We start from the raw sequence: 27,254 nt of genomic DNA on the forward strand, positions 1-27,254 counted from the left end.
CATTTCTCCCAACAAATACATCACAGTTTATTAAGAGACTGATGAAACAAAGTTGAGGTTCTCATCATCAATGATATTGAACTACACAATAGGGAACATTGCAAATCTTTCCCATATATATTACTTTATAATAGGGTAGAGCTAATTTCTACTTAAGAATATCAAAAGTCATAGCAATATGACATTTTGAGATTAAAAGTCATCTAGCAACTTTCAGAAAAGTTGGTCACAATCAGTACTAGAACATTATATCACTTTTTTGTTTTATTTTAATATATCAAATTTCGATCAATAATTCAGGGGGACAAGGCTAAAGAGATGAGGGAATTGCTTATACAGTGACTTCATTTCCATGAAATTATAGTGTCTGTAATTACTGTATATAAAATTAAAATGCAATTTAGCTCTATATATTATTGTCAGTAAGCCAGCATGCCTGTTTCTGATGCAAATGAGAGGATATTAAAGGATTGTGCTTCTCAAGGCAAACTATCATACTGAACTCTTTCTTTGAGGATTGAAGAAGCAAACTGCGGTATATTCATCAGTCTTATTATTGAGCCACTCAGCTGGAAATGGCATTAAGCCCAACTATTGGCCAAAAGGAAAGTTTAAAAAAGGATACAGATAATGATATTTTATCAAAGTCATATTTTTTGCAATAGTGCTTAAATGTGAGTTAGTGACTCAGTACTTTATAGGAAATGTGTTAAGTTCACTTTCTTATAGTGGTGTGAACTGGGTTTGTGAAGACGACAGACACAAAAATTCTTCATGGACATATCCATAACTTTATCAAAGATCGACTTGTTGGAGAAAGAAAACAAACTGTTTCTTATTAAGAGACAAACACAAAGAAGGAGAAGCAGCAAGCAAAACACTTGGAGATCACAAAACATAATAGACACAATAGGGGACCTGCCTTTCAAATATTCTCTCCAATCCTGATTTACTTCTAAACTGCTCCAAGAAGATCCAGGCGTAATTGTACATTGTCCCCTCGCTCATCACTTTGATTCATGATGGGCACGTTAGAAGGTGGGGCATTCAACTTGAATATAAGGTACAAAACTAAAACCTTACTTACGCTTTCAGATCTTTTACATTGTCAGTGGTTCTCAACCTTCCTAATGCCGCGACCCTTTAATACAGTTCCTCATGTTGTGGTGACCCCCAACCATAAAATTATTTTCGTTGCTACTTCATAACTGTAATTTTGCTACTGTTATGAATTTTAATGTAAATATCTGATATGCAGGATGTATTTTCATTGTTACAAATTGAACATAATTAAAGCATAGTGATTAATCACAAAAACAATATGTAATTATATATGTGTTTTCCGATGGTCTTAGGCGACCCTGTGAAAGGGTCGTTCGACTCCCAAAGGGGTCGCGACCCACAGGTTGAGAACCGCTGAATTAAGTGAAACCAATCAAAAACGTTTTTCTTATACTAGTATTTCAAGTCCTATTTATCTAGCACCATAGGATGTGGGGCAATTATCTTCACCATAATTCATAGGATGTAAAGAGTGTACAGTCCTGCTCTGAATGTATGAAAATGTAATGAGTGTCTCTTAGACTTACTAAGAATTAAAAACTAGGGGTGCAAGGCACACACAGGAAAAGGGTATTAGCAAGAAGCCAAGTTGACATAGCGTAGTAGAAAATAAGGCTATAGAGAAAGTAATTTTTTTTATTACTGTGGAAATCAGATGATGAAGTGTTTGCATATGATTAGCCTTTGGCTGCAAACAACAGCAAATGCAACACAAAATGGATTAAGCCAAAATGAGAAAAAATGTATTATTTTCCATTGTAAGAAGTTCCAAAGTGTGGTGTTCATAGTGTTGGTTAATACAGCAGTTTGATATCATCATGAGAGTCATGTAACTTCAAACTTTCAGTTCTGTCATCCATAAGGTGTCAGCCTTCTGCTTCACTAACTTCTCTCACAACCTCACCATGACCACAAGCAATTCCAAGTACCACACTCAAACACCACCAGCAGCAGAGACATTGCTTCCTGTATATACATTTTTAAGAGTTAGAAAAAAAATTTCCCAGAACTTACTCAACAGACTTCCTCTTATATCACAGTAGGCCCAAATTAGATTATATGCAGTTGCCTGAACCAACCATTGGCAAAAAGAGTGGGATTACCATGATTTATATATAAACTAATAAAATTTATGTGTAGGGGATAAGGAGCAGTAGTTGCCTGAAAAAAAAAAAAAGGCTTTATCTTAAATCAGTGGTTCTCAACCTTCTGGCCCTTTCAATACAGTTCCTCATGTTGTGACCCAACCATAAAATAATTTTCATTGCTACTTCATAACTGTAATATTGCTACTGTTATGAATCGTAATGTAAATATCTGATATGCAGGATGGTCTTAGGCGACCCCTGTGAAAGGGTCGTTCGACCGCCAAAGGGGTCGCGACCCACAGGTTGAGAACTGCTGTCTTAAATCAAAAGGAAGAAACAGCTGTTTGGTAAGCAACTAACACATGATTTTTATTATTTTGTAAATTGTGGGTATTGTTCATTCATGTCTCATGTCCCCATCTTAATTAGCACACAATAAATGTAGAATTCAAGAAGAATAAGCCAAATCACCACTTTTTGTACTTCATATCTGATTATTTAGCATATAAATTTAGACTTCAGGTCCAACTATATTCAGATGTTTTAAGTCTCAATGGTTTTCTACATAGTGTGTTATCTCAGAATAGCCTCCCTCATTATTTCTATTAAAGCATATATCACATACGATTTTAACCTCCCCATATGCATCCCCATGCATACAAATGGTGAATAAACTACTTGAAATTTACCCAAAGCACCAAGTACCGTGTTGGATACTTGTAGGCACATAATTTATTCATTCATTCAACATTCATTTATTCATTTATTAGCAAGACAGAGTTCCATGGGCCCTGGAACTAGCCTGTTTCAGCTCAAACCCCACTTTAGAACTTATTAGCTATGTAATGTTTGGCAAGTTTTCTCATCTATAGTAGAGAGATAATAGTATTGCCTGACTCATGGGGTTAATTTTGTGAACATTAAATGACCTTGTATGTTTAAAGCTCTTATAAAAATGCCTGCCTAATAGTATGGGCTTTTAAAACGTTAACTATTTTTATTTATTCATATACTCTTTGTAACTGTACACTGCAGAATTTTTCATCATATTTACCACAATCTGAACCATGTATAGATCGATTTAAAAGCTTTGCTTCTCTGTGTGACAAAACAATGACAGTTTGAATACAGTTTGATCAAAGAGGGCTTTGAATACAAGCTTAGATTTTCTCTCAAGTGCCTACAGTTCAAAACACAGCAAGAGTTCAGAGCTGAGTTTCTGCAAATCAATTAGAATGAAAGTTCCAAAGTATTTGTCTGTTGCTTCTTTAGAAAACATTTTGAGAGCCAATTGGCTTGATCAGCTAAGCTGTATCTCTTTAGTAACTGCGAAAAGCATCTAATTTCATCTTACTATACAAAAGTTAAAGAGAAGTTACTTCAATTAATATGAAAAAAACGAGCATTGTTACTATACAAACTTGTTAAATTGATCCATGCAAGATTTCAATTCCATCTCTACCTTTTCTATAAAAAAGAAGAGAGACTGACCCTTACAGTACCATTTCTAAAACACTACAAAATACACTTGAAGTCTTCATAATAAATTTGAAAAGGCTATTTTTATACCTTTTCTTGATCAAGACCCTGCCATTCTTACTAAAATATTGGGAGGCCCTTTAATGCCATATAATTTCTTCACTGAGTGGTGCTTTTAAGATAAATGACAATTTTTAAAAATATATATTTTATTGATTTTTTACAGAGGAAGGGAGAGGAATAGAGAGTTAGAAATATCAATCAGCTGTCTCCTGCACACCCCCTACTGGGGATGTGCCTGCAACCAAGGTATAATGCCCTTGACCAGAATCAAACCTGAGACCCTGTAGTCCGATGCTCTATCCACTGAGCTAAATCAGTTAGGGCAATAAATGACAATTTTTTAACCTGCCATAATAAAGTATTTCATTAATAGAAAAGTGGGTGCACAATAAATTGATTAGAAAAACAATTAAAATTGTGAATTATCAAATGCTTTTACAAAACTGCTCTTATAACATAATTTTCAAGATTTGTTTCCCTATTGTAGGTAGGAATTTTTCAATTTTGTATAAGACCTCTTGATTTTCTATACCATTATTACAGTAAATAATCACTTGGGTTTTGACTTGAATATGGTTTGTTTCTTTTTTTATTCTCTATAATATAGGTCTGAGCAGGGGAGGGGGGAAGGTAGCAAAATGTAGTTTTCATTTGGCTCATGGATTTATTTTTATTTTAGTTATTTCTTCTGAAATTTATATTAACAATTGCTAAATATAATTATGATTGATCTTCTGGGAATGAAAAACTCTGTTTAGAATTTTGTAACATTTATTACTTTATAATACATTATTTGTAAACAATGTTCATGTTTTCTCTTTATTCTTTAGGAAACCTGTGTTTCATGTACTCTAAGAAACCATTAATTATAAGATGCACCATTATTTTTTATACCATTATGTCAAAAGTGGTTTAATATCACTTGAAATTTTACTTTGTATTTATTGAAAGATCATTCAAAGTTATGTAAACATTTTATTTTTATCACTCTTGTACATAAAGAGGAAAAATAAAAGCAAAGTAGATTGGTTAACTGATTATTAAGATGTCTAAATCTGTTCTCAACTCAGAATCAATGATGCCTATCTTTTACACACCATTTATCTTCCTTTATGTCATCCAGATTGTTGGATAAAGCATTTCTTTAAATATTGCTCCACTACTGCTTCCAAAACCTTCAAAACTACGTAACTTTCATTCTGCTAGTTTTGGTTGCATCCATTTACAGTAGAAAGCTTCAGATCACAACCAGGATTTAGATCTCTTCCTCAAATATATTTAAGTGATCTGTTGACTGGGACATCAACGGGCACAACAAGCAGGTTCGGTGTGCACAGGCCTGGCAGGCAGTAATAGTAAGATGTCATAGATTATAAGGGGGAAAAAAACATTTCAGAGATGTAAAAATATGGGGAAAATATATTTTGAAAAACATATTCAATTGAATATTTAAAAACTCAACTGTCAGTCTCCAAGGCATTTTTCTAGGTCTACACAGTAGGAGCCCCAATGTCACTCTGCAGCATTGGTTCAATTACTCATCCACACATATCTAGCTATAACTGTGGAGCAGACTTAGTAACAGAATTCACTACCACTGGCTACAAATTCAAACATTCCAGCAACTATTATAAGCCTAGTGAACCTACATAGGTTTTTCTGCTCATTGTGCTTTCTTGATTATGAGGTACAGATTCTCAGATTACTATCAATAGTAGTATTTTCAGAATACTGAAACTCAGAGCTGGAAAACAGGACCATCAGAGGCATGGCAGTGCACAGTGGTCACAGATATGAGCTCTGAGATCGGCATGTTGGGAATCCCTGGCTCTGTCTTTAACTCTATGACAAGGAGCATGTTTACTCCTTATGTTTCCATATCTTGAGAGTACTGAACACCTTAAATTCCGGAAGGAGAGAATCTTATTGGCCTCACTCACCTCTTCACGCCACACAGTGTCATGGGACTCAGACCAGCATCTAAGTGAGCTGTCATGGAATCAGCTACTCATCCCTCCTACATCCACTGACTATGGCTGTAGGAGGGGGTCATGCAGTCCATACAGACTGTCATCATTAGAGACTGTAAGCAAGACAATTTTTTTTGAAAAGGAGCTGTGGCTGGGTAAGCACTGGTATTCACATCTCCCACCCACCATCTGCAGGGTCCAGAGTTGGATCTCTCTACTCAGAATAATAAACAGCAAAGTTGTTGTTTTTTTTAAAGGGATGTATGTTTAACAAGTTGGGCCGCCTTGGAAATAAATCTTGTTCTTCTTTTTAAATAATTAAAATTAGAGTGATATGGGAAAATAACTAAATTCTTATTAGAACCAATATCCTACATTTAAGGAGATGAATCTTGAGAAACTTTTTGCTTGTCTTGGGGAGATAGGGATGGAGGGGATGAACATTGGAGAATCAGAAAGAGATAGGAGATAATTCACATGAAAACTGGAAGTTGGGAAGCCAGAGTTTTCTTACCTCTACTAGGAGTAGCTAGCCATTTTAAAAGTTTGATCTATGGTTTTTAATACAAATGTTTTCCCAGCCCTGGTTCGGTTTCCTCCCTGGCTGCCTGCCACTTGATGCACTGCTACGTCCCTCGAGGGGTCCTGGATTGCGAGAGGGCACAGGCTGGGCTGAGGGAACGCCCCCCCCCACCCCCCCGCACAAATTTTGTGCACTGGGCCTCTAGTATATAAATAAATTTATTGGGTGACGTTGGTTAATAAACTTATATAGTTTTTGGTGTACATTTCTATAATACATCATCTGTATATCGTACTGTGTGTTCACCAAGTCAAGTCTCCCTCCATTACCACTTATCCCCCCTTTACCGATTAATACCTCGCCACACCCCTTTCCCTCTGGTAATCACCATACTATTATTGTGTGTGTCTATGTTGTGTGGGGGTTTTTTCTTGCTTAATTCCTTCACCTTTTTTGCCCAGCCCCTAAACCCTCCTCCCCTCTGACAACTCTGTGTTCTCTGTAACTATGAATCTGTTTCTATTTCATTTGTTAGTTTATTAAAGTATTTTTTTGAAAATCTAGCATTAGGAAACTAAACTCTTCTGTAAGACCCAGTTTTCTCAGAAGCAAAACAGATTTAACAGGAATATTTTTGTGTGTAATTTAAAATAATTCAGGTTTATGATATACTAGAGGCCTGGTGCACGAAATTCGTGCACGGGGAGGGGGGCAGGGAGTTCCCTCAGCCTGGCCTGCACATTTTTGCATACCGGGATCCCTCTCACAATCCAGGACTGCTAGCTTCTAATTGCTCACCTGCCTGCTCGCTCCTAACTGCTGGCCCCTAATCACTCTGCCTGCCTGCCTGCCTGATCATCCCTAACCACTCACCTGCCTGCTCAGTGCATGTCATAGCGACCGATCATTCCACCGTTTGGTCAATTTGCATATTACCCTTTTATTATATAGGATTGACGATGTAAACATACAGAGGAGAAAGTGAATATTCTAACACAAGGTTAACATTTTTAAATGTATCTCTCGAATCTTTTTAACAAAAGTTTTTATTTAGACAATGTGGACATGCTTTATATAATGTTTCATAACATTTTTATCTAGCACACTAGTGTATTTCCATCTTTGTAACTGTTCACATTTAAGATTATTTTAATATTATTTTATTTAAGGACTAGAGGCACAGTGCACGAATTCTTGAACTATTAAGGGTCCCTAGGCCTGGCCTGCGGGATCGGGTCAAAACCGGCTCTCTGACATCCCCTGAGGGGTCCCGGATTGTGAAAGGGTGCAGGCCAGACTGAGGGACCCATCAGTGCACGATAGGGACCGGGGAGGGATGTGGGAGGTTGGCCAGCCAGGAAGGACCGTGGGAGGGCTCCAGGGCATGTCCAGCCCATCTCGCTCAGTCCCAATCGGCCAGACCCCAGCAGCAATCTAACCTACCAGTCGGAGCATCTGCCCCCTGGTGGTCAGTGCACGTCATAGTGATTGGTTGACCAGTCAACTGTCTGCCCCCTGGTGGTCAGTGCACATCATAGTGAGTGGTTGAGTGGCCTTAGCATATCATTAGCATATTACGCTTTAATTGGTTGAACAGCTGACCGGTTGACCGGACACTTAGCATATTAGGCTTTTATTATATAGGATTACCATAATTTAAGAAGTCTCTCTGATAAGTAGTTTTTGGTACTCTCATATTAAAAATAATGTAAACATCTTTATATTAAATTGTTTATGCACCTAAGGTTAATTCTTTATTGCAAATTCCTAGGAAACAAAAATGAGCACTTCTATAGCTTTGGATTTGTTCTGTCACTTGATTCTCCATGAAGTATTTTTCTAATCTATTGTCTTTCCCAATTGTCTTTCCCAATTGCCCAATTTTTTGTACCCTTACCTTCATGTTAATACAATTAATATATATTTTCTCATTGTTATTTTAACTTTCAGTTCATTGACTATTTGTGAAATCAAACACTTAAGGTTGGTCAGGAAGGATTTGTATTTATTTATTTATTTATTTATTTATTTATTTATTTATTTATTTATTTTGAGCACTGCTTGCTCATGTCCTTGTACTGCACTTCTAGAAGAAATTTTTTCTATCCTATATAATAAAGAGGTAATATGCAAATTAACCCTCACACCCTCACAAGATGGCTGCCTACAACCAGGCCAGCAGGGGGGTTAGTGAGGGATGACCAAACGACTGAACAGCAGGCTGTGTGGGGTGACCAGGCTGGCAGGGGGGGAAGTTGAGGGCAACCAGGCCAGCAGGGCGGGCAGTAAGTGGTGACCAGGCCAGTGGGGGGCAGTTAGGGGAGACTAGGATGGCAGGGGGGGTGCAGTTTGGGGCGATTAGGCTGGGATGGGGGGCAGTGATGGGCGACTAGGCCAGCAGGGAGGGGGCATTTGGGAGCTACCTGGCCAGCAGAGGGGGGCAGTTAGGGGCGACCAGGCAGGCAAGCAGATGAGCAATTAGGAGCCAGTGATCCAGGATTGTGAGAGGGCTGTCCTACTGCTGGCATCCCTCAAGGGGTCCCGGATTGGAGAGGGGGCAGGCTGGGCTGAGCCCCCCCCCCCTCCATGCACCAGGCCTCTAGTTCAATAATAATTCTCTTGGCACATCCCAGGTTGGTAAATTCCACTTTAACAAACTAAATGACTATACCTCTAAAATTAAGTAATCTGTTTCTATTAGTAAGATTATTTGTGTTTTTCATTTACTGGTAAACCAATTTAAAGAGAATCATAAATACCTTTTTAGCACTGATTTAACTGTTGAGACTTAAATGTTATTATTAGAGTAGACTGGTGGAAATAACCTTTGATCAGGCTAGTTCTTGTAGGACAAATCACTTAACCTCTCCATATCCCAGTTTCTTCTATAAAATAAGACTGAGTTACTTTTCAGGATTGTAATGAGACTTGAGGATATTATAGTTAAATATTGATGATAGCTTTTGGTACATGATAGCTTCCTAATAAATGGCATATTTAGTTTTTATTAGCCTCACTTAGTGTTATTGTATTTCAACATGTCCCTTATTATAATGGCTTTCCAAACTGTAGGTCTCAAACCATTCATGGATTATGAAATTTATGTACATAATTTTGGGGCACAACTAGAAATTTTTAGTGAAAAAGAACAGAACAAAACTGAATATATAAAAATATTTCACACATTGTAAAGGCAAGTGTTTTTATGTGAAACTTTTATTCTGTATATAACATAGGTAGAAGGAGTGTGTATAGTGGAGCACTTCTTACTATGAGTTGTAGTAAAAAACTTTCAAAAAATACAATTTTATCAGATACTGATCACATAGTGTACAAGTCTTACACTATGTGGTTAAGACAACTAAATTTAAATCCCAACTGTAATAATTACTACCATATTGCTTTGAACCAATTGCATAACCTCTGTATTCCTCAACTGTAAAATGAATTTTAATTATACTTGTCTAATGGGAGTGGTATGTGAACTATATGATTTCATGTATTGAAATCACTTAGTAGGTACTCAATAACAGTAGGCTATTATTTTATCAAGACTTGAGCAAAATATAAATTTTTCTCTGAATAAGCAAGTAATGCCACATGCATTAGAGTTCATAAGAGAATATAAAGTCGTCACATTTGTCAGGACTGAATAATTAGCAAGTTTTTTCATCTACAACATGTTTCTTGATAAGCATCTTATATCCACAGATATGAATTTTCAAGAGCCATGTAACTATTCTTAGTCTTGCTATGGACAAACAATATTATCTCTCAAAATGGGAAGGAATAGATGGGATGAACTTACATGCTAGACATAGTATTAAATTCTTTGCATAAATTATCTCATTTCATACTCATTAAAACCTCATATATTTGGTATGATTATGTTCATTTACAAATGGAGAAACTGAAGAACAGAGATCTGAACCCATATCTGTCTGATTCTACCCTCTAGGATTATATTAGTAGCTACTAGTGGAAAATGTAAAGCTTAAAAGAAAGAACTAATCTATTATAAAATAAGAATTGATTACCTGTGTGTTGATATTAGCCTCAGCCACCATCTCCTTGTAGGATATCCAAAAATCTCTGGATTTTGTTTAAGATTTTAGTAATAACCCCATACATTTGAGATTATTCTTCTTTTAATTGTACTTCCACTAAATACAGAAGTATACATAATTAACTCACAAAAGCTTTGAATTCTATAAAAATCTTTTATGTTTGCGGGTTATCTCCATTTCCTTGCAAATTGAAAAAGAGCTTTTTGGTTCCATAAACCTCCCTGCAGAGACTATGAGGTTACTCATGCCCAGGCCTGTTTGTATTTGCCTATTTCTGCCCAAATTCATGCCCACTCTCTCACCAGCACAGCCTGAAATTTAAGTCACTCAAAGTCCAGAATATGTTTAAATTGGAGAATATGACTTTAATTCAACCCCTTTAGAAAGCCTTCCTTATATTTAGGAATATAAATATATACTTACAATATTATATATTTATGTTATGTATACTAAGAAAAATCTAGGCAGGACAGGTTTTACTTTTTCATATTTCAAACGGCAAATTAAATGAGGTCAAATGCCTTGCTAAAATTCATTTAGCTAGTGAAGAGGACTAGAACTGATCTGATATCTTCTGTATTCAAAGCTAAAGGTTTTTTTCACTAACTACCTTAGGATTAATTTTTTTACTATTTTGGAGATAAAAAACATGTAAAATAATTGAATGAATTAAGTTAATAAGATAATTCATTAATATATTCAAACTAAATAAATGGAAATAATTAAACAGATAAGCCATGTTTCTTCATCAGTGCCTGGCATATATAGTCAATCATAACACATATACAGTGACTTCAATAAATTCACAAGTAAATTATTGAACAGAGTATTGTTCGCAGTAAATGTCAAAAAAAAAAGAGAGAAAAGACTGAGAGGAAAATGCACCATCAATAAACCAGATTCAAGAATTAATTTCAGTATGACATTTATGACATCTTAGAGTAGCACTATTTTAACAGTATTCTTCATAACTATTTTAAATTCACTAACATTTTGAATGTATGTTATCATTTACCAACATTTCCAGTATAAATATTCGATGTCTTTTTCTTTTAGAAAATGCAGAATGTTTTGAGCATAGAGCCTATATGTTGTCCGCAATCATTGCATACACCTTTCAGTGAGATATGGGTTACAAAGTTAAATCTACACAGCAAACGATTGCCTATATAAATAACTAATAGACTGAGAGTTTACATGGTATTGTTGGGAGAGAATGCTTTCAGTAACTGTCTGGTCTTACCTTCTGGGAGAGAATCTCCACTGTGGTTCCATCAATATTTCATGAAGCAACATAAAGTAATATGCTAATGACAGACCATTTACCCCATGAGCAGGTGCACCCTCTGATGCTTTTTCATCCCTGGTATACCTTTGATGTGGGATCAGTGAAGCCATTTTGAATTTTTTTTTTTTTTTGCTTCCTTCTCTCCACAGTTTCACCTGAACCTAAAATGGTGAGCGAGAGTCATCCTGAGGCCCTGGCAGCCCCGCCTGTCACCACTGCTGTGACTGTTACACCAAATAATGCCACAGAGCCAGCCAGCCCTGGAGAAGGAAAGGAGAATGCCTTTTCTAAGCTGAAGGAGAAGTTCATGAATGAGTTACATAAAATTCCACGTGAGTAGTACACATTGTTACTTCAAGAAAAATAAATGGCTGAAAATCATCTTACTCGATCTTACTCGTTAGAAAGCAGAATCCCTTCTAACATATTATAAACATACATTTGATTTTTTTTTATTGGAACTGCGGTATTGCCAAAAATATGCATCTTGTATTTAATGTAAGTGGGTTCTTTTTTATCTTCTTTAGTATCTGTTTCTCTCAAGGATATTAATGCTTAAGAGTTGTGCTGTATTTTACATTTGTGGTTATGAAATTATTCCATTGTAAAGATTATTTCTAAGTGGTAACTAAAATGCACTTCCCCAATTGCAAAGTTTGATTTTTTTTCTTCGTTTGTTAATATTTCAAAACTTTTTGCACAGTTTTTAAAGTTTTTCTTTGTCTTTAGAAAATAAATAATTTGTACCCACTTATTTGTATAACACTAAGTCCAACAGTGGCATTTAATATAAATTTTAAACTACAGGTTCATTTTTTTTCAGATTTGAAAACTAACTTTGTATTAACACTTTTCTAGGTGCTGGGAAATCTAGGTTTTGGCCTTCACAAAGCTTATATTCTAGTGGGGGAAAGAAGTAATAAATCAATAAACAGGAAAATATATATAATGCATTATTTAGTAATAAATAATGTAAGGAAAACTAAAGACTAGTAAATGGGATCAGAAAGGGGATAGGGAGGGAAAGGTTGTTATTATGTAGGATAATGAAAGCTGGTTTTTAAGGAAACCTGGAGGAATTAGGGAAGAAAGTTATAATAACCTGGGGAATACAGGCAAAGGCCCTTAGGCGAGAATCTGCCTGAACAGCAAGGAGCTGTGTGTGCCTTAAGTACAAGGTAGAGAGGGACAAAGATGAATCTGTACTGCAGCAGAGGCCAGATCACATGGGGCCTTGTGGAGTATTCTAAGGAACTTGGATTTTGGTCTGAGTGAAATTAAATGCTTTTGCATGGTTTTGAGCAGAGGTGTCCCAGGATCTGGCTTAGGTTTTTCTTTAATATCATCTTGCTATTGTGTTGAAAATGTGCTGAGCAGGGCAAAGGTAGAATATAAAGCAGGCTGTTGCAATGATCCAGATGAGAGATTTATAAAATTTGTAAGAGAATTCTTCTATAAGGACACTGAGAAACTAAATAAAAATAGACAAGGAATCAACTTCTTATCCCTCAAGTAATTAACAACTTGTTGATCTGTCTGTCCTCCTTTAAGAAATTCAGTTCATCTGAGAGACACTCTTTGCACAGTTGTCAGCAATTACCATTCTTAGTAAGAAGATCCATAACCCAGTGGGATGGAGCTGGTCCAGTAGATAGAGCCCTACTATGGGAAATGCAGGCTCCCGGTTCTCTTCTTTGCTCTGCTGCTGAGCTGATGGACTGATCTAGATACCTTTGATAAAACTTGGCGGAAACCAAATACATATATCATGGAGGCAAATTCTCACTTGAATATTTTATCAAAATGTTTAAAAGAAATGTGTTATAAGGAAGCAGAGAAAGCAATGAATAACCAAATCAAATCCATATTCTGCCGTGTCCTCAATACCATCTCCCTCTCTGGAAGAGTAAACAATTTGAAAGGCGTGGCAATGTTGATAACTATGGGACTGAATGTTTTCATGTATCCACATAACCCATTCTCTTGTCTCCCAAATGTCAACTTCTTAGTTAGAACTTCCTCAGCCATACAATTTTACATTATGACCCATGTATCACACCCTGTCTTTGTCAGCATTTCCTGTCCTTCCCTTGCTTTTTATTTCTTACCATATTACTTACACCATTTACAATGCTGTGTTTTATAATTTGCTTTTATTTTATTGTTTATTGTTTATTGTTTAAAGTATTACATATGGTATTACATATGTTTCCTTTTTTTCCCAATCGACCTCTCCCCACCACCCCCACCACCCCCATCACCCAGTACATGCCCTCGCCCCCCTGGTGTCTGTGACCTTTGGTTATGCTTATGTGCATGCATACAAGTCCTTCAGTTGATCTCTGACCCCCATCCTCTCCCTCCCCTGCCTTCCCTCTGAAGTTTGATGGTCAGTTTGATGCTTCTATGTTTCTGGCTCTATTTTTATTCATCAGTTTACATTGTTCATTAAATTTCACAAATGAGTGAGATCATGTGATAATTTGCTTTTAAATCATTTGGCTCCCTCCAAAGTAATGTCAGCTCTATGAGGGCCAAAAGTTGGGTGTGTTCAATGCATATTTATATCCCTGGTGGTGCCTGCCACATATGAGCCACTCAATATCTATTTGTTGAATGAATGAATTTTAAGTTAACTTATATCCTGAACCACCCTCCTAGATTTTGAGGCCTTAAGATGCTGAAAAGTTAAAGCATATTATAAAATTTTAATTTATAATATTAAGAAAAACATCATTACAGTGTTTGTGTCATCACATTGTTTCCACATTTGTAGTGATAACCATTTTTTAGCCTTTCCTACTTAGAGCCAGGTATTACTTTATATTATTCCTCCCTGTTCATCAGTTGAACAATCAACTGGAAAAAATTAGCTATGAAACTCCCTTTTTTCCTCTCCCTTGGCTCTAAGGAATTAACTTCATTTAATTCCTTTCCAAGCCATTGTCCCATTTCTGTGTCCCTTCTGTGGGCACTGGAAATCAAACCAGGTAATCAGTCTTCTCCACGGAGATTTGCTTTTGACCAGCAACCTAAAATAATACACTGTCAGAGGATGCGGGTAACACCTATGGAGATAGTACGTTGCTAGTTTTCTCCTTGACTTAACGGGAAACAGCAAGTGAAATACCTACAATATTGAAGTGGTAATGGTAAGTAAGTGTTAGAAAAACAGTATCATAAGTACAGCCATGCCTTCTTATTAAAAATATGTACCTGCACATTTCACACTTTCATTTTAATCCATTACAATTTTACTGTCAGTGTCATTGAAATGTCTAATGGGATTTATACACAGGGAACAACATTAAACAAAAATAAAATATATCCCCAAGTCACATTCCTTTTGGAGCATATGTTATATAAAGGTTATCACTTTTGACTTGGCGCAACACAGTGTGACTCTAATGACAGGTAACAAATTAGAATATTAATCGATTTCGGTCTCTGAACTAAATCTTGTCTATCTGGCAGATGTGGGGGGTTTTTTTGCAAAATTGATAGCAAACAGCTTTAGTCTGTCACTTGAAATTCCCACTTGTGAGACGAGCGGTGTCACAATGGCAAGGAGTGTGCATGTCATTAGTCGGGTAATCTGCACAGTCCAGCATGGAACATATTCAAAGCAAATTGCCTGATGATATCATCCATAACACCACGGGGCTTAAAATTAAAAAAAGGAAAAGGAAATGGTGAATGTGGAGCATTTTTACCTTTCAATTCATTCTGCACACTGTTATCTAAATGAAGCAGACAAGGCTCCTCAGAGTGTTTCTTTATTTTGCAACTTTGAGTTTTATATGACGAGGGCCATGGTTGGTTTGTAAAGCATGAACGCGTGTCATCCGAATAGCTGTGATTAAGATTTTGATATTCATGAGCTTCTTGAAGTAGAGTGCCCCTTTCCTTAAGCACAACAGAAAACCAGATAGCCGGTCCTGACTCTTAGTCCAGAATAAGAGCAAGTGGACTAAGGGTACTTATGTAATTCATGCAGAAATACTATTGGATAGACAGTTTAACACAGGGATTCAAACCACAAACTCTGGTCACATTCTGCCTGGGTTCAAATCTTAGCCCCACCACATACTAGCCTTTTGACCTCAGGAATGTCACTTAATCTTTCTGTTATCAGCTTCTTCCTGTATAAAAGGGGGGCGAGAATATCTCCATCATAGGCTTGTTGTGTAAAGAGACCATTGCATATAAAGTGCTTAGCAGAGTGTCTGACACAGAGTAAGCATTTTGTAAATGTTAGCTATTATTAAACTCAAGCTGTCTTTTTTAACAAGTCTATTTCTATTTTATAAAAGCCCTCTTTTCAGGTCAGACACCCAAATGGAGAAAATTCCAGAAACTTTGCCGTCAAATATTTAAGCATTCCATTCTTTAAATCCACTCCAATATGCCTGTTCTAAGAAAGACGAATTTCCTCTCAATGTTTCCTTTTCCCAGCACCTTCTCTAATTTCCCTTTAAAAAATAAAAAATAAAAAAACCTCCTGTAATTTTATTGTCTTACTCATTCCTTTAATCCATATGCATGCTCAAGGCTCACACATCTGAAATTCCTAGCAAAATTCCACACACTCACAGTAAGTGCTTAAGAAATGTCAGTTTTCCTCTTTTCATTCTCTAAACTTTTCTTCTTACCTTACCTCCTCTGTCAACTACCATTCTCTCTTCCTCCTCCATATCTCCACAAAACTGACAACTCAGCTCCTTCCATTCTGTTTTTTTATCCTCCAAATACTGTTAAAATTGTTTTAACTAAATCACAGATACTTCTTGATGTGCAGGTATGGGGTTTATTCTCAATCTCAGTCATTCAGATACTTCTGCATTGTCATCATTGTCAGCCACCATCATCTGAAAACTCTTAATTTCCAGAACTCTCCTCTCATGTCCTCCTCTTCCTTTCTTTCCTCCTTATTCTCTTTTATTGGCTGGTCTCCTTTTTCATTGTCTTTCCTTCCCTTGAGTGGTAGAGGTCTCTGTCTACAAGTTTCCATTTTCAACCCTTTTTCCTTTTGAAATCTACATGCTCTCCCTGGGAGCTCTCACTCACCTAGCTGTTCAAATAAGAACTCTCACTGTTACCCTTGTCTCCCTCATATGTTTCATCTCCTGTTCTATACCTGCATTCAACTCCTGTTAATTCTCCTCCTGAAAAATCTCTCAAAACCAGCCAGCACTCTCACCTCCAGTGTCTTCTCTCATACTTTCTCTCTTCCTGGACTCCCTTTCCTATTAACCCTAACACATTCTTTTTTTTTTAATTCAAGCCAATTCAAATATTCACTTAAGTGAGAAGTTCCATCATTTCCTAAAGCAGAAATATTTAAGTCTTCCTCCAGCCTTTCAAAGCTCTTCATTAAATGTCTTGGTTATCTGGTTTGGGTTTATCTTGTCTAACTAGTCTTTCTCATTGAAATGGAAATTCCTCAGAGGCAAGAACAATTTCTCATACATATTTGTATCTTTCATATTTGAAAGTGTCTAACACCATGCTAGAAACAACTGTATAGATATTATCATATTATAAATATTACGTTATACCAAGCACTGTATTTCTTGTGCCATGCTTGGAGAAACTGATCTACAAAGCAATAGTCTTCAGAACTTTTTTAGCCAAGAATCTCTTTGTTCAAATAAAAACAAAAACAAAATACTATATAAAACAAAACAGAGCTGCTGTGGTGAGTTAAAGGTGTCTTTCACTCACTCTTCCAAGATACCCCTATTAGCAGCTCTAAAGACCTGGGACTGTATGGGATATATTTGAAAGCTGTGGCCTGAAAAAGTAGTAGGTATATCAGTGTTCTCTCTTCAACCACCAAAGAAACTCAACAACCAGTACTAATATAGTTGGTTAAATATGGCACAAGCAATATTCATTGATGATGAAAAAATGCTGTCCAGTAACTATGTTTTTCTCATGTGGCTGCAAATTGAACATAAAGTCATTGTCATATGTCAAGAAACGTATGAAGAGAACCCTTAAGAACATACAGTGATACATATCATGAAAATAACAATTATGGTATTGATGGCTAATATTTGTAGAGCTTTTTTTAAAATTTATTTTTATTGATTTCAGAGAGGAAGGGAAAGGGAGAGAGAGATAGAAACATCAATGATGACAGAGAATCATTGACCGGCTGCTTCCTGCACGCCCCCTACTGGGGATTGAGCCCGCAACCCAGGCATGTGCCATTGCTGGAATCAAACCCAGGACCCTTCAGTCCACAGGGCAACACTCTATCCACTGAGCCAAACCAGCCAGGGCTGTTTGTAGAGCATGTAGCATGGAAATATGTGCCACGCACTCTGTAAAATAAACCTCAATTCTGCCTTATAAAAATTCTATTAGATGAAAACAATTATTTTCCCCATCCTATATAATAAAAACCCTAATATGCAAATCCACCGAACAGCAAAAGGACCGGTCACTATGATGTGCACTGACCACCAGGGGGTAGACGCTCAATGCAGGAGCTGCCCCTGGTGGTCAGTGCTCTCCCACAGGGTGAGCTCGCTCAGCCAGAAGCCGGGCTCATGGCCGTGGAGCACAGCAGCGATGGCAGGAGTCTCTCCCACCTCCACCGGTGTAAAGGAGCCAGGGGTCCCGGACTGCAAGAGCCCCAACTGCAAAAGGGATGTCTGACTGCCGGCTTAAGATCGGGCTTAGGCAGGCAACATCCCCCTAGGGCAGTGGTTCTCAACCTTCTGGCCCTTTAAATACAGTTCCTCATGTTGTGACCCAACCATAAAATTATTTTTGTTGCTACTTCATAACTGTAATGTTGCTACTGTTATGAATCATAATGTAAATATCTGATATGCAGGATGGTCTTAGGCGACCCCTGTGAAAGGGCCGTTCGACCGCCAAAGGGGTCGCGACCCACAGGTTGAGAACCACTGCCCTAGGGGGTCCTGGCCTGCAGGGTGCGGGGAGGATGCCCTCTCCCCCCCTGCACAAATTTTGTGCACCGGGCCTCTAGTTTTACAGATAAGAAGGCTGAGGCTTAGTAAGATAAGTGATTTGTCTAAGGAAGTTACACATGGTTCAGATTGACAGGCCTAGTCAGGAAAAAATTGCAGTTTTTTTATTATGTCTTAACAGACTAGCCCAGAGGCTGCAAATGACCTCCACCATTCCTATCATACATGACTTGAAACTTTTAGAGTTCTATGTGTCTGTTCAGCGTATTGGTTGATATTTGTTATTCATCTTTTAATATTTGTATTAAATGACTGAATACTCAGAACACAAGTTTAATACTAATTCAGAGTTTGTCGTTGCATTACCTGGCTTTAAAGACAAGTACTTATGTATTCACTTAAGTTTCTGCATTTCTTTTGTTGCACTCTGTTAGACTGACATGTGAATAACCAATTACTACCTAAGTTGCAATTTGTTGCATGACTCAATTCTTCTCACTTCAGAGAAGCATTGGCTAAAACATTAAGTGACATTATTCATTGTTAACCTCTGCTAACTTGAAATATATTTAAGAAAAAAGTTGCAATACCGGTAAGTGTTCTTTTCAGAGCAAGTGATTTGCAGTATTGAGTAACTTCATCAATGCAATGCTGAAGGAACCTATTTCGGACAAGGACACTTAGAGATAAGGGTGCAAGTCATCACAGCACAATGTAGTGAGTCATGCTTACATTCAATAAACATAGTTTATTTTATTTTAGTTTATTTCATCATCTTCTCAAGTTTAATTCTGATTTAAAATATAGGAAATGTAAATGTGTGTGTATCTGAATACTGTGTGTGTTTGTGTTAAGAGTTATTATTTAAAACTTAATCCTATGACAGAAAAGTCAGTTTGGTTCTTAATAGAGTTGACACTGCCCCCTACAGTATGCTATGAGTTTTTGTAGGCCATTTTTAGTGTTCTAAAGGAAGGGCATGAGGGGCAGACTACAGACCAGGCACCTACACATCTTGGAACATGTGAGACAGTTTCACACTATGAAAAATTGCCTCGCATTTTGCATAAAATTCAAAATCTCCATAGAACATGCATATAGGAGGAAACCCTGTTAAAACGGGAGACATCTATAATACTGTCAACAATAAAAACAAAAATAACCCCATTAAACATTAGCTTAACTAACTTCATGAAAAATAAATAATCAAAAAAAAACAAAAGAAACCCTGTTAATAATTATCTGAACCTAAAACTGTCATATAAACACAAAGTATTTTTGTGTGGCTCTAATATAAACTGAATATCCTAGTTTTGTTTCTAATGTTTGACTAACCTCTGATCTTTTATTTTCTCCTTCCTTTTCAAAAATCTCATTGTCTTACTTCTCTAAATTCAAATATTCCTTTTAGCAGTTGTAATGATTACTTCATTGTCTTGCTTCTAGTATAGTTGTGCCTGAAGACTTGTATACTGAAATATAAATAATTTCATTATAAATTACTTTATTTATTTTATATTATAGTTAGTTTTATTGATTTTTAAAACATATGTGTAGGTATATTATAGTATCCATTACTTATACTCTGAGGGAGTTAAAGGAATATTATAACATATTTGTTATAAACTGGGGCATTGTGGAAAACACTGATTTTAAAGAACATGTGTGAGCCATGATCCTACCAACACCCTATATTCAATGTTGAAACCTATCCAAAAATACGTTACTGATGCTGGCTTTCAAGAAGGTTCTTTAAACGTGTCCCTGCATTTTTTCTCCCTCCTAGGACTCTATTATTCAGAAAACTCCCCCAAAATATTCATGCCTGTAAAACGAACTAGTGTTGAGAGATTTTATAAACTTCTAAAGCATTGGGTAATACACAGTAATTCGAAGCACATAAAGCCACCAAGTGAATTAAGATCTCAGGGAAGTTTCTAAACCATATTGAACTACATTTCATTAGCATTTCAAAGATATTAAGGAAACACACCTGAGAAAAATAAGGGAGTGAACCATATTTTAGACATATATTAAAAAATAGTTCAGGAATTACCTTGCTGAAATACTATACAGACATACAAATATATTTTAAAACAGTGTTAAACCTCTATTCCTCACCACATAAGCAGTCACAGGTCAAAACACAGACTGCATTTTCACTAAAGGAAGCCTGACTACAAATGCAGATCTATAAAGAGAACAGAATGAAAGAAGCTGAGATACTGCTGCTTCCTCTTTCCTCTAATGACTAGGTATATCTTTTATTGCATTGCTGACATGTCAGGTTTGTGCCAGTCTATTCAATTGGATAAAAAATTTAGAAGCAGAAAACCAAAGGGAAAATATGTGATGTACTATTATATTTTTAGCACTAGGCTTTATTTTTCTTTGTTTTGATTTTCATTTATGAGACTTACAACAAAGGGATTGAACTTGATAGCTCCTCTTCAGCCTGCCTTTTAAGTGAACTTACATAACTTTGAAATAAAGATTAAGAAGATAATGGCCCATTTAAAGGTTTCTTCAACCAAGCAACACTTTCATTGAAATTCCTATCCTGGAGGAATTTCAAAACCACTTGAACCTTTTCCCTTTTTCTTTTCTCTTACAAGCTTTTTACACTTAAAAGTTAAAACAAAAAAAAGGGGGGGGGGCAATGGTACTACAAATAAGAGAAATATAGTCTACTGTTACATATGCCGTATACTTAAAGCAGTGTGCACCTACCCACAGAAACTTAGAAAAGATCCAAGATCCCAGGGTAACAAAATTTCATTGACTGAGTTATACTGTTCAATTCCTTGAAAGTAAAAGTCTATTGTAATAATTTATTTTTCATAAGGACTTGGATGCAATTCTTTCAAATCAGTAAACCGAGCATGTCAAACTCAAAGGCTAACATGGGCCAAATAAATGAGGCATGCGGCCTGCGGGCCGCAAGTTTGACATGCTTGCAGTAAACTATTCCAGTGGGTTAAAAACATTTCTGCTATACTCGTGTAAATATTGCTCTCTAAATTCTTCTGTACACTTCTGTAGCCCTGTACTTTGCCCAGAATGCTGTGCTAATCACTCATGCCATTAATACTGTATCACCTTTGGCAAATCATTTACTGTCTCTGTAAAACAAGGATCATAATAGTACTTTACCTCTGGAAAGTATAAGCAGTAAAGTATTAACATATATAAAGTGCTTAAAACAATGTCTGAATATAATGTTGGACATATTCAAAGTTCAAGTGTCCAAGGCATATAGCACCTACTATGTGCTAGGCTGCGTATAACAGGAACTAAACCAAAGCACATAACTTTAACTTGTTTCTGGGCCTCAATAGCACTACAGACTCAGAATTTTTCTGCCAGAAGAACCTCTAAATTAAAATGTCTTTTTCTGAGATTCTTTGGTATTATTCTTGTATAAGTTTCAGCATCACCTGCAACTGTTTGCCCTCCCCCAATTTGCTTCAGCAGGACAGAAACTCTCGAAGTTCTTGAATTCATTATCCAAAGTGTTCCATGTCTCCAGGTCTTGTAGAAACTCTCTCCTCGGCTGGAGTTTCTTGCTTGCCATTGCTTGTCTACTTGGACTATCTCTTGATATCCCTCAAAACTCTTCTTTTTAATCCTCACCAGAGAGCATGTTTATTGATTTGAGAAAGAGAGAGAGAAACATTGATGTGAGAGAAACATCGATCAGTTACCTTTCATATGTGCCCCGACCATGGATGGAACCTGCAACCTGTTTTTGGTGTACACTCCAACCAACCTAGCCATCCGGCCAGGGAAGAACTCTCATTTTTTAAAAGTCTTCCTATCCTCATGCTACCAACTTCCTAATCTATTAACCAACAATTGTCACTCTGTAGTAAGTCTGTACTTTACATATGTTTATAATTTTTACTGTTTATTTTACTCATCAGTATGTGTTTTCTCTCTTAATACCAATCAATCTACATGATATCTGAACACTATTTTCATCTCTGTGTCTCCAGCTCCAACACAAAATTTGGCTCAGAGAAGGCAGAATTATTATTCTTTTTTTGCTCAAAAGATCCTAATAATCATATTACGAAGAAAAAGCTTCTTCTCATAGATACAGAGAGCAGACTGGTGGTTGCCAGCAGCAGGAGGTGCAATGGGGGTGAGATGGGTGAAGAGGGTCATAAGTGCGAACTTCCACTTATAAAATACCTAAGTCCTGGGGATATAAGGTACAGCAGGGTGCCTATCATTAATACTGTACTGTATATTTGAAAGTTGCTAGGAGAGAGGATCTTTATTAAAAGTTCTCATCACAAGAAAAAAGATATTTTAACTATGTGTGGTGAAGGATATTAATTGGACTTATTGTGATGATCATTTTGCAATATATACAAATATCAAATCATTACATGATAGACCTGAAACAAATATACATCATGGGCAAAAGAGGTTTACAGTTGTGACTACATGAAACAGTTTACTTTAGTATTAATATTTGTTAACTAGAGACCCAGTGCACAAAATTCGTGCATGGGTAGGGTCCCTAGGCCTGGCAGATGATCAGGGCTGATCTGTGGGGTGACTGGCAGGGCAATCAGCCATCCTGGCACTGCCCACTCACTGGCCCCGCCCCCTGCCGCTGCCAACAGTTGTTTCCCTCTGTAGGGCAACCAGCAGGGCAATTGAGGGGCCCCCGCTGACACCTGCCTTGGCTGTCCTGGGGCCTGCGGGCTGTGGGCAGCTCCTGTGTTGAGCGTCTGCCCCCTGGTGGTCAGTGCACATCATAGCGACCAGTCGTTCCACTGGTTGTTCCACTGTTTAGTTGATTTGCATTAGGCTTTTATTATATAGGACTAGAGGCCCAATGCATGAAGATTCGAGCAAGAATGGGCCTTCCTTCCCCTGGCTGCCGGCACTGCCTTTGCTCCGGCTGGAGCCGCCTTTCTGCCTTCTCTCCAGCCCGGAGCCGCCTTTCCACCTTCCCACGCTGCTCAGAGGCCCAGAGTGGATGGGGCAGTGCGGAACGCCTGGTTATCACCATGGTGATGACACAAGTAACCCTCCCTGCCCTGGCCAGCTTGGCGCCTGCGTATGCAAATTTACCCTCCATCTTTGTTGGGGTTAATTTGCATACTCACTCCTGATTGGCTGGTGGGTGTCGCGAAGGTATGGTCAATTTGCATCTTTCTCTTTTATTGTAGATTATTGTGTTAGTTTCCATACGCATAGTAGTAAACCTACTTTTGCCCACCCCTGTAGCTATTTGTCAATTAATCTATATAATAAAGAGGTAATATGTAAATGGTCATTATGCCGTGACACATAACGACCAATAGCAGGAGGGCAGGGCAGCAAGCTACAAGCAGTGGAGAGCTACAGGAGGGCAAGGCAGCGAGCTATGAGTGGCAGAGAGCTAGGAGCAGCGGTGGTCTGAGGCAAGGGGCAGCAAGGCTACGAGCAGCGGTGGGCTGGGTGGCCAGCTGAGGCAAGGGGCAGCAAGCTACTCACGCACAAATTCGTGCGTAGGGCTACTAGTATCTTAATTAAAAAAGAAATGGCTTCTAAAAGACTCTTATTGGAAAAGAGTGATAGTAATAAATAAAGGCAAAAGTCAGCATCACACTGGACTCAAGCTGGATACCTTGCACAGCTACTGCCTTCCCTCAAACACTTGGGATTTCATAACCAACCTTTCTCTTTCTCCCTCGCCTTTTATTTTTCTCTCCATTTCCTTGACCTTTCTTTAACTTTGTCATTTTCCATTCTGTTTCTTTCCTTGTTGCCTGTGCTGAATAAAAATGTTCCTCATTTGTTTTATTCTCTTTGGCCTTCTGATTCAACATTGAGATACAAGCAGCCACCAAATTGGTCCTCAGGGTAAAACAGCTTTCCCTACAAGCAGTTTTGTTCAAGTGGAGAGCTGGGACTTAGCACTAGTTTCATCTTTAAAAATAATGTATTGTATTATAATGCCAGGAAACAAGATGAACTCTTTTTTTTTATTTTTTACAAGAATTGCTATATAACCCAGTCCAGTTTCCTGTGCTATCACTGAGAGAGTTCGAAGATGCCTGGACGTGTTTTATTGCAGCAATTTCTCCCACAATGGTCACTTTTGTGAAGTTTTCTATTTCTGTTTGTTTGTTTGTTTGTTTGTTTTTGGATTCTCACCAGAGGATATGCTTATTGATTTCAGAGAGAGGGGAAGGGGGAGAAGGAGAGGGAGGGAAGAAAAGAGGGAGGGAGGAAAGGAGAGAGAGAGAGAGACAGAGAGAGAGATAGACACGTGAGAAAGAACATCAACTGTTTGCTTTCAACAGGGGATGGAGCCTGCAACCTAGGTATGTGCCCTGACTAGGAATCAAACCCGCAACATTTCTGTATATAAGACGATGTCCTAACCAACTGAGCCACACCGGCTAGGGTGTGAGGTTTTCTTTAGTGAATAGAGATTTATAGGAAACTTGTATGAATTTCTCTGTTTTACTTTATTAGCCACACAAAGCACAACACTTTATTCAGGCAAATACTATTGTTGCCAATAACACCACAACTGTTATTATCACTGAAGTGGTGCTTCAAAGTGGCCTGGCCAGCCAGCTTCCACCCACACTGATTGCAACTGTTCCCTGGCACCTCACCTTTCCACAGCTGCCATCATCCATGCACCTTTCTTTCCCATAACTGCTAATGTGGCTTCACACCATTTACCTGGCTGCCCTCCAGGTCCTCATCAGTAGAAATCTGGTTTGCTGTTTTGCATTAAGTAGTCTTCAGCTATAACAACAATGCCACTGATGTGGAAGCTCAGTTACTTTCATTCGAGTTGAGTTTAATAATCTTTCTGAATGTCAAGCACTGCCATGTTTCTAATAGTCTTCAATTGTAGGAAACATATAGACAGTTTTCCCAAGTCAGTTCTGCTACTTTTATCTTCCATGGGAACTTACACAAGCCTTTGCTTCTATCTAGATTATTCGGTTTGGCCATTCATTCAGCCAGGAACACTTGGGCTTATATGTACACAATGCCATGCACCTATCCTTATTAATACTCTCTTCTCCCTTGTTTTCTAATACTTTGAACTCTAATTAGCTTCCTTTCTTTCTGCTTTTGACTTTCTCTTTCTCTCTGCCTCCTCAATCACTTAGTTACAGGGATCTGTAATGATCTAATGATTTGCTGCTGGCATTCTTTACCTCTATGATTTTTCTTTCTTTACTAGAGGCCCAGTGAACGAAATTCGTGCATTGGGGGGGGGAGTGTCCCTCTCACCCTGGTCAGCGCTCTCTCACAGTCCAGGAGCCCTTGGGGGAGTGGGCCTAAGCTGTCAGTTGGACATCCTTAGCGCTGCTGCAGAGGCAGAAGAGGCTCCCGCTACTGCCTCTGTACTCATCAGCCGTGAGCCCGGCTTCTGGCTGAGTGGAGTTCCCCCTGTGGGAGCACACTGACCACCAGGGGGCAGCTCCTGTGTTGAGTGTCTGCCCCTTGGTGATCAGTGCGCATCATAGCGACCGGTTGTTCCACTGTTCAGTCAATTTGCATATTAGCCATTTATTATGTAGGATAATTTCAGGACTTTCCATATTATCTTTACGTAAAACATACTCAAAACTCAATTTCTAGCCCTGATGTCTCTATTAAGCTCCCCCATTTTGTTAAATCAACTTTATTAGGAATGGTGTGCATACAATAAGAAGCACCCACTGTAAATGTATAGTTCTGAGCATTTTGACAGATGTGTATGAGGTAATCATCACTCCAAAAATTTGCCTCTAGTTCTTTCCTGTCAGTTCCTGCACAGTTCTAGGCAGTGATTGATCTGTTTTCTGTCACTATGAATTGCTTTTGACTGTCATAGCATTTCATAAACATGGAATCATGCATGTGTTATCTTTTGTTTCTGGTTTCCTTCACACATTTCCAAAACTAAACTCATCACCTTCCTCCTCAAACACACACACATATACATACATACACATACACACACACACACACACACACACACACACTCCTCTACCCTAAAGCTCAACACTCTAGCATAATCTTAATTCTCCCCAATTTTTTGTGCCCACTAGTTAACAAGTATTATTACCTCACTCTTGGCCCTCTCTCTCCTTTCCATTCCCATTGCCACTGCTCTATTTGGGCCCTCATCATGTTACAATTATTAGAACCTACTAAGGGACCTTCCCACAACCATTTCCACTGTTGGCCAATCCATTATACATAAATCTCCCAGATAATTCTTCCGTGGAGCTCAGCTCTGAACACACAAGTCTCTTGCTCAAATGCCCTAGCTGGTTTAGCTCAGTGGATAGAGCGTCAGCCTGCAGACTGAAGGGTCCTGAGTTTGATTCCGGTCAAGGGCACATGCCTGGGTTGCAGACTCAATCCCCAGTAGGGGTTGTGCAGGAGGCAGCCATTCAATGATTCTCATTGATGTTTCTATCTCTCCCCCCTTCTCCCTTCCTCTCTGAAATCAATAAAAAATACTTTAAAAGATATTCACTACTCCCCCTTAGCTGACTTTTGAACTCCTTTATTTGTCAGCCAAGACCTCTGTAGTCTAGTCCCAATCCACCTTTCCTACCTCATTTCCGTTTCTCTGAAGTGAACTATTCACTGTTCTGAAGAGACATCTCTCTACTTCCTGCCTTTATACTTTAGTTCATGATTTTCCTACATCTGAAATGTCATTCTCCTCATCTCTGCATATGCAAGCCTCCCTATCCTAAATGATGAAGGCTCAATTCAAATGCTAGCTCTTTTATAATGTTCCTGT

General features: G+C 37.9%; 1 protein-coding gene across 1 annotated transcript in view; it reads left to right on the forward strand.

The window, feature by feature from the left end:
- Positions 1 to 27,254, forward strand: part of SYT1 (synaptotagmin 1) — a 353,422-nt gene that overhangs the window by 147,361 nt on the left and 178,807 nt on the right. Inside the window, exon 2 of the mRNA XM_023749755.1 lies at positions 11,690 to 11,872. Within this exon, the coding sequence (XP_023605523.1) occupies positions 11,707 to 11,872 (166 nt within the window). The 5' untranslated portion in view covers positions 11,690 to 11,706. The remainder of the gene's footprint in view (positions 1 to 11,689; positions 11,873 to 27,254) is intronic.

This window comes from Myotis lucifugus, unplaced genomic scaffold (genome assembly GCF_000147115.1).
Source record: "Myotis lucifugus unplaced genomic scaffold, Myoluc2.0 scaffold_9, whole genome shotgun sequence".
Taxonomy (NCBI): Eukaryota; Metazoa; Chordata; class Mammalia; order Chiroptera; family Vespertilionidae; genus Myotis; species Myotis lucifugus.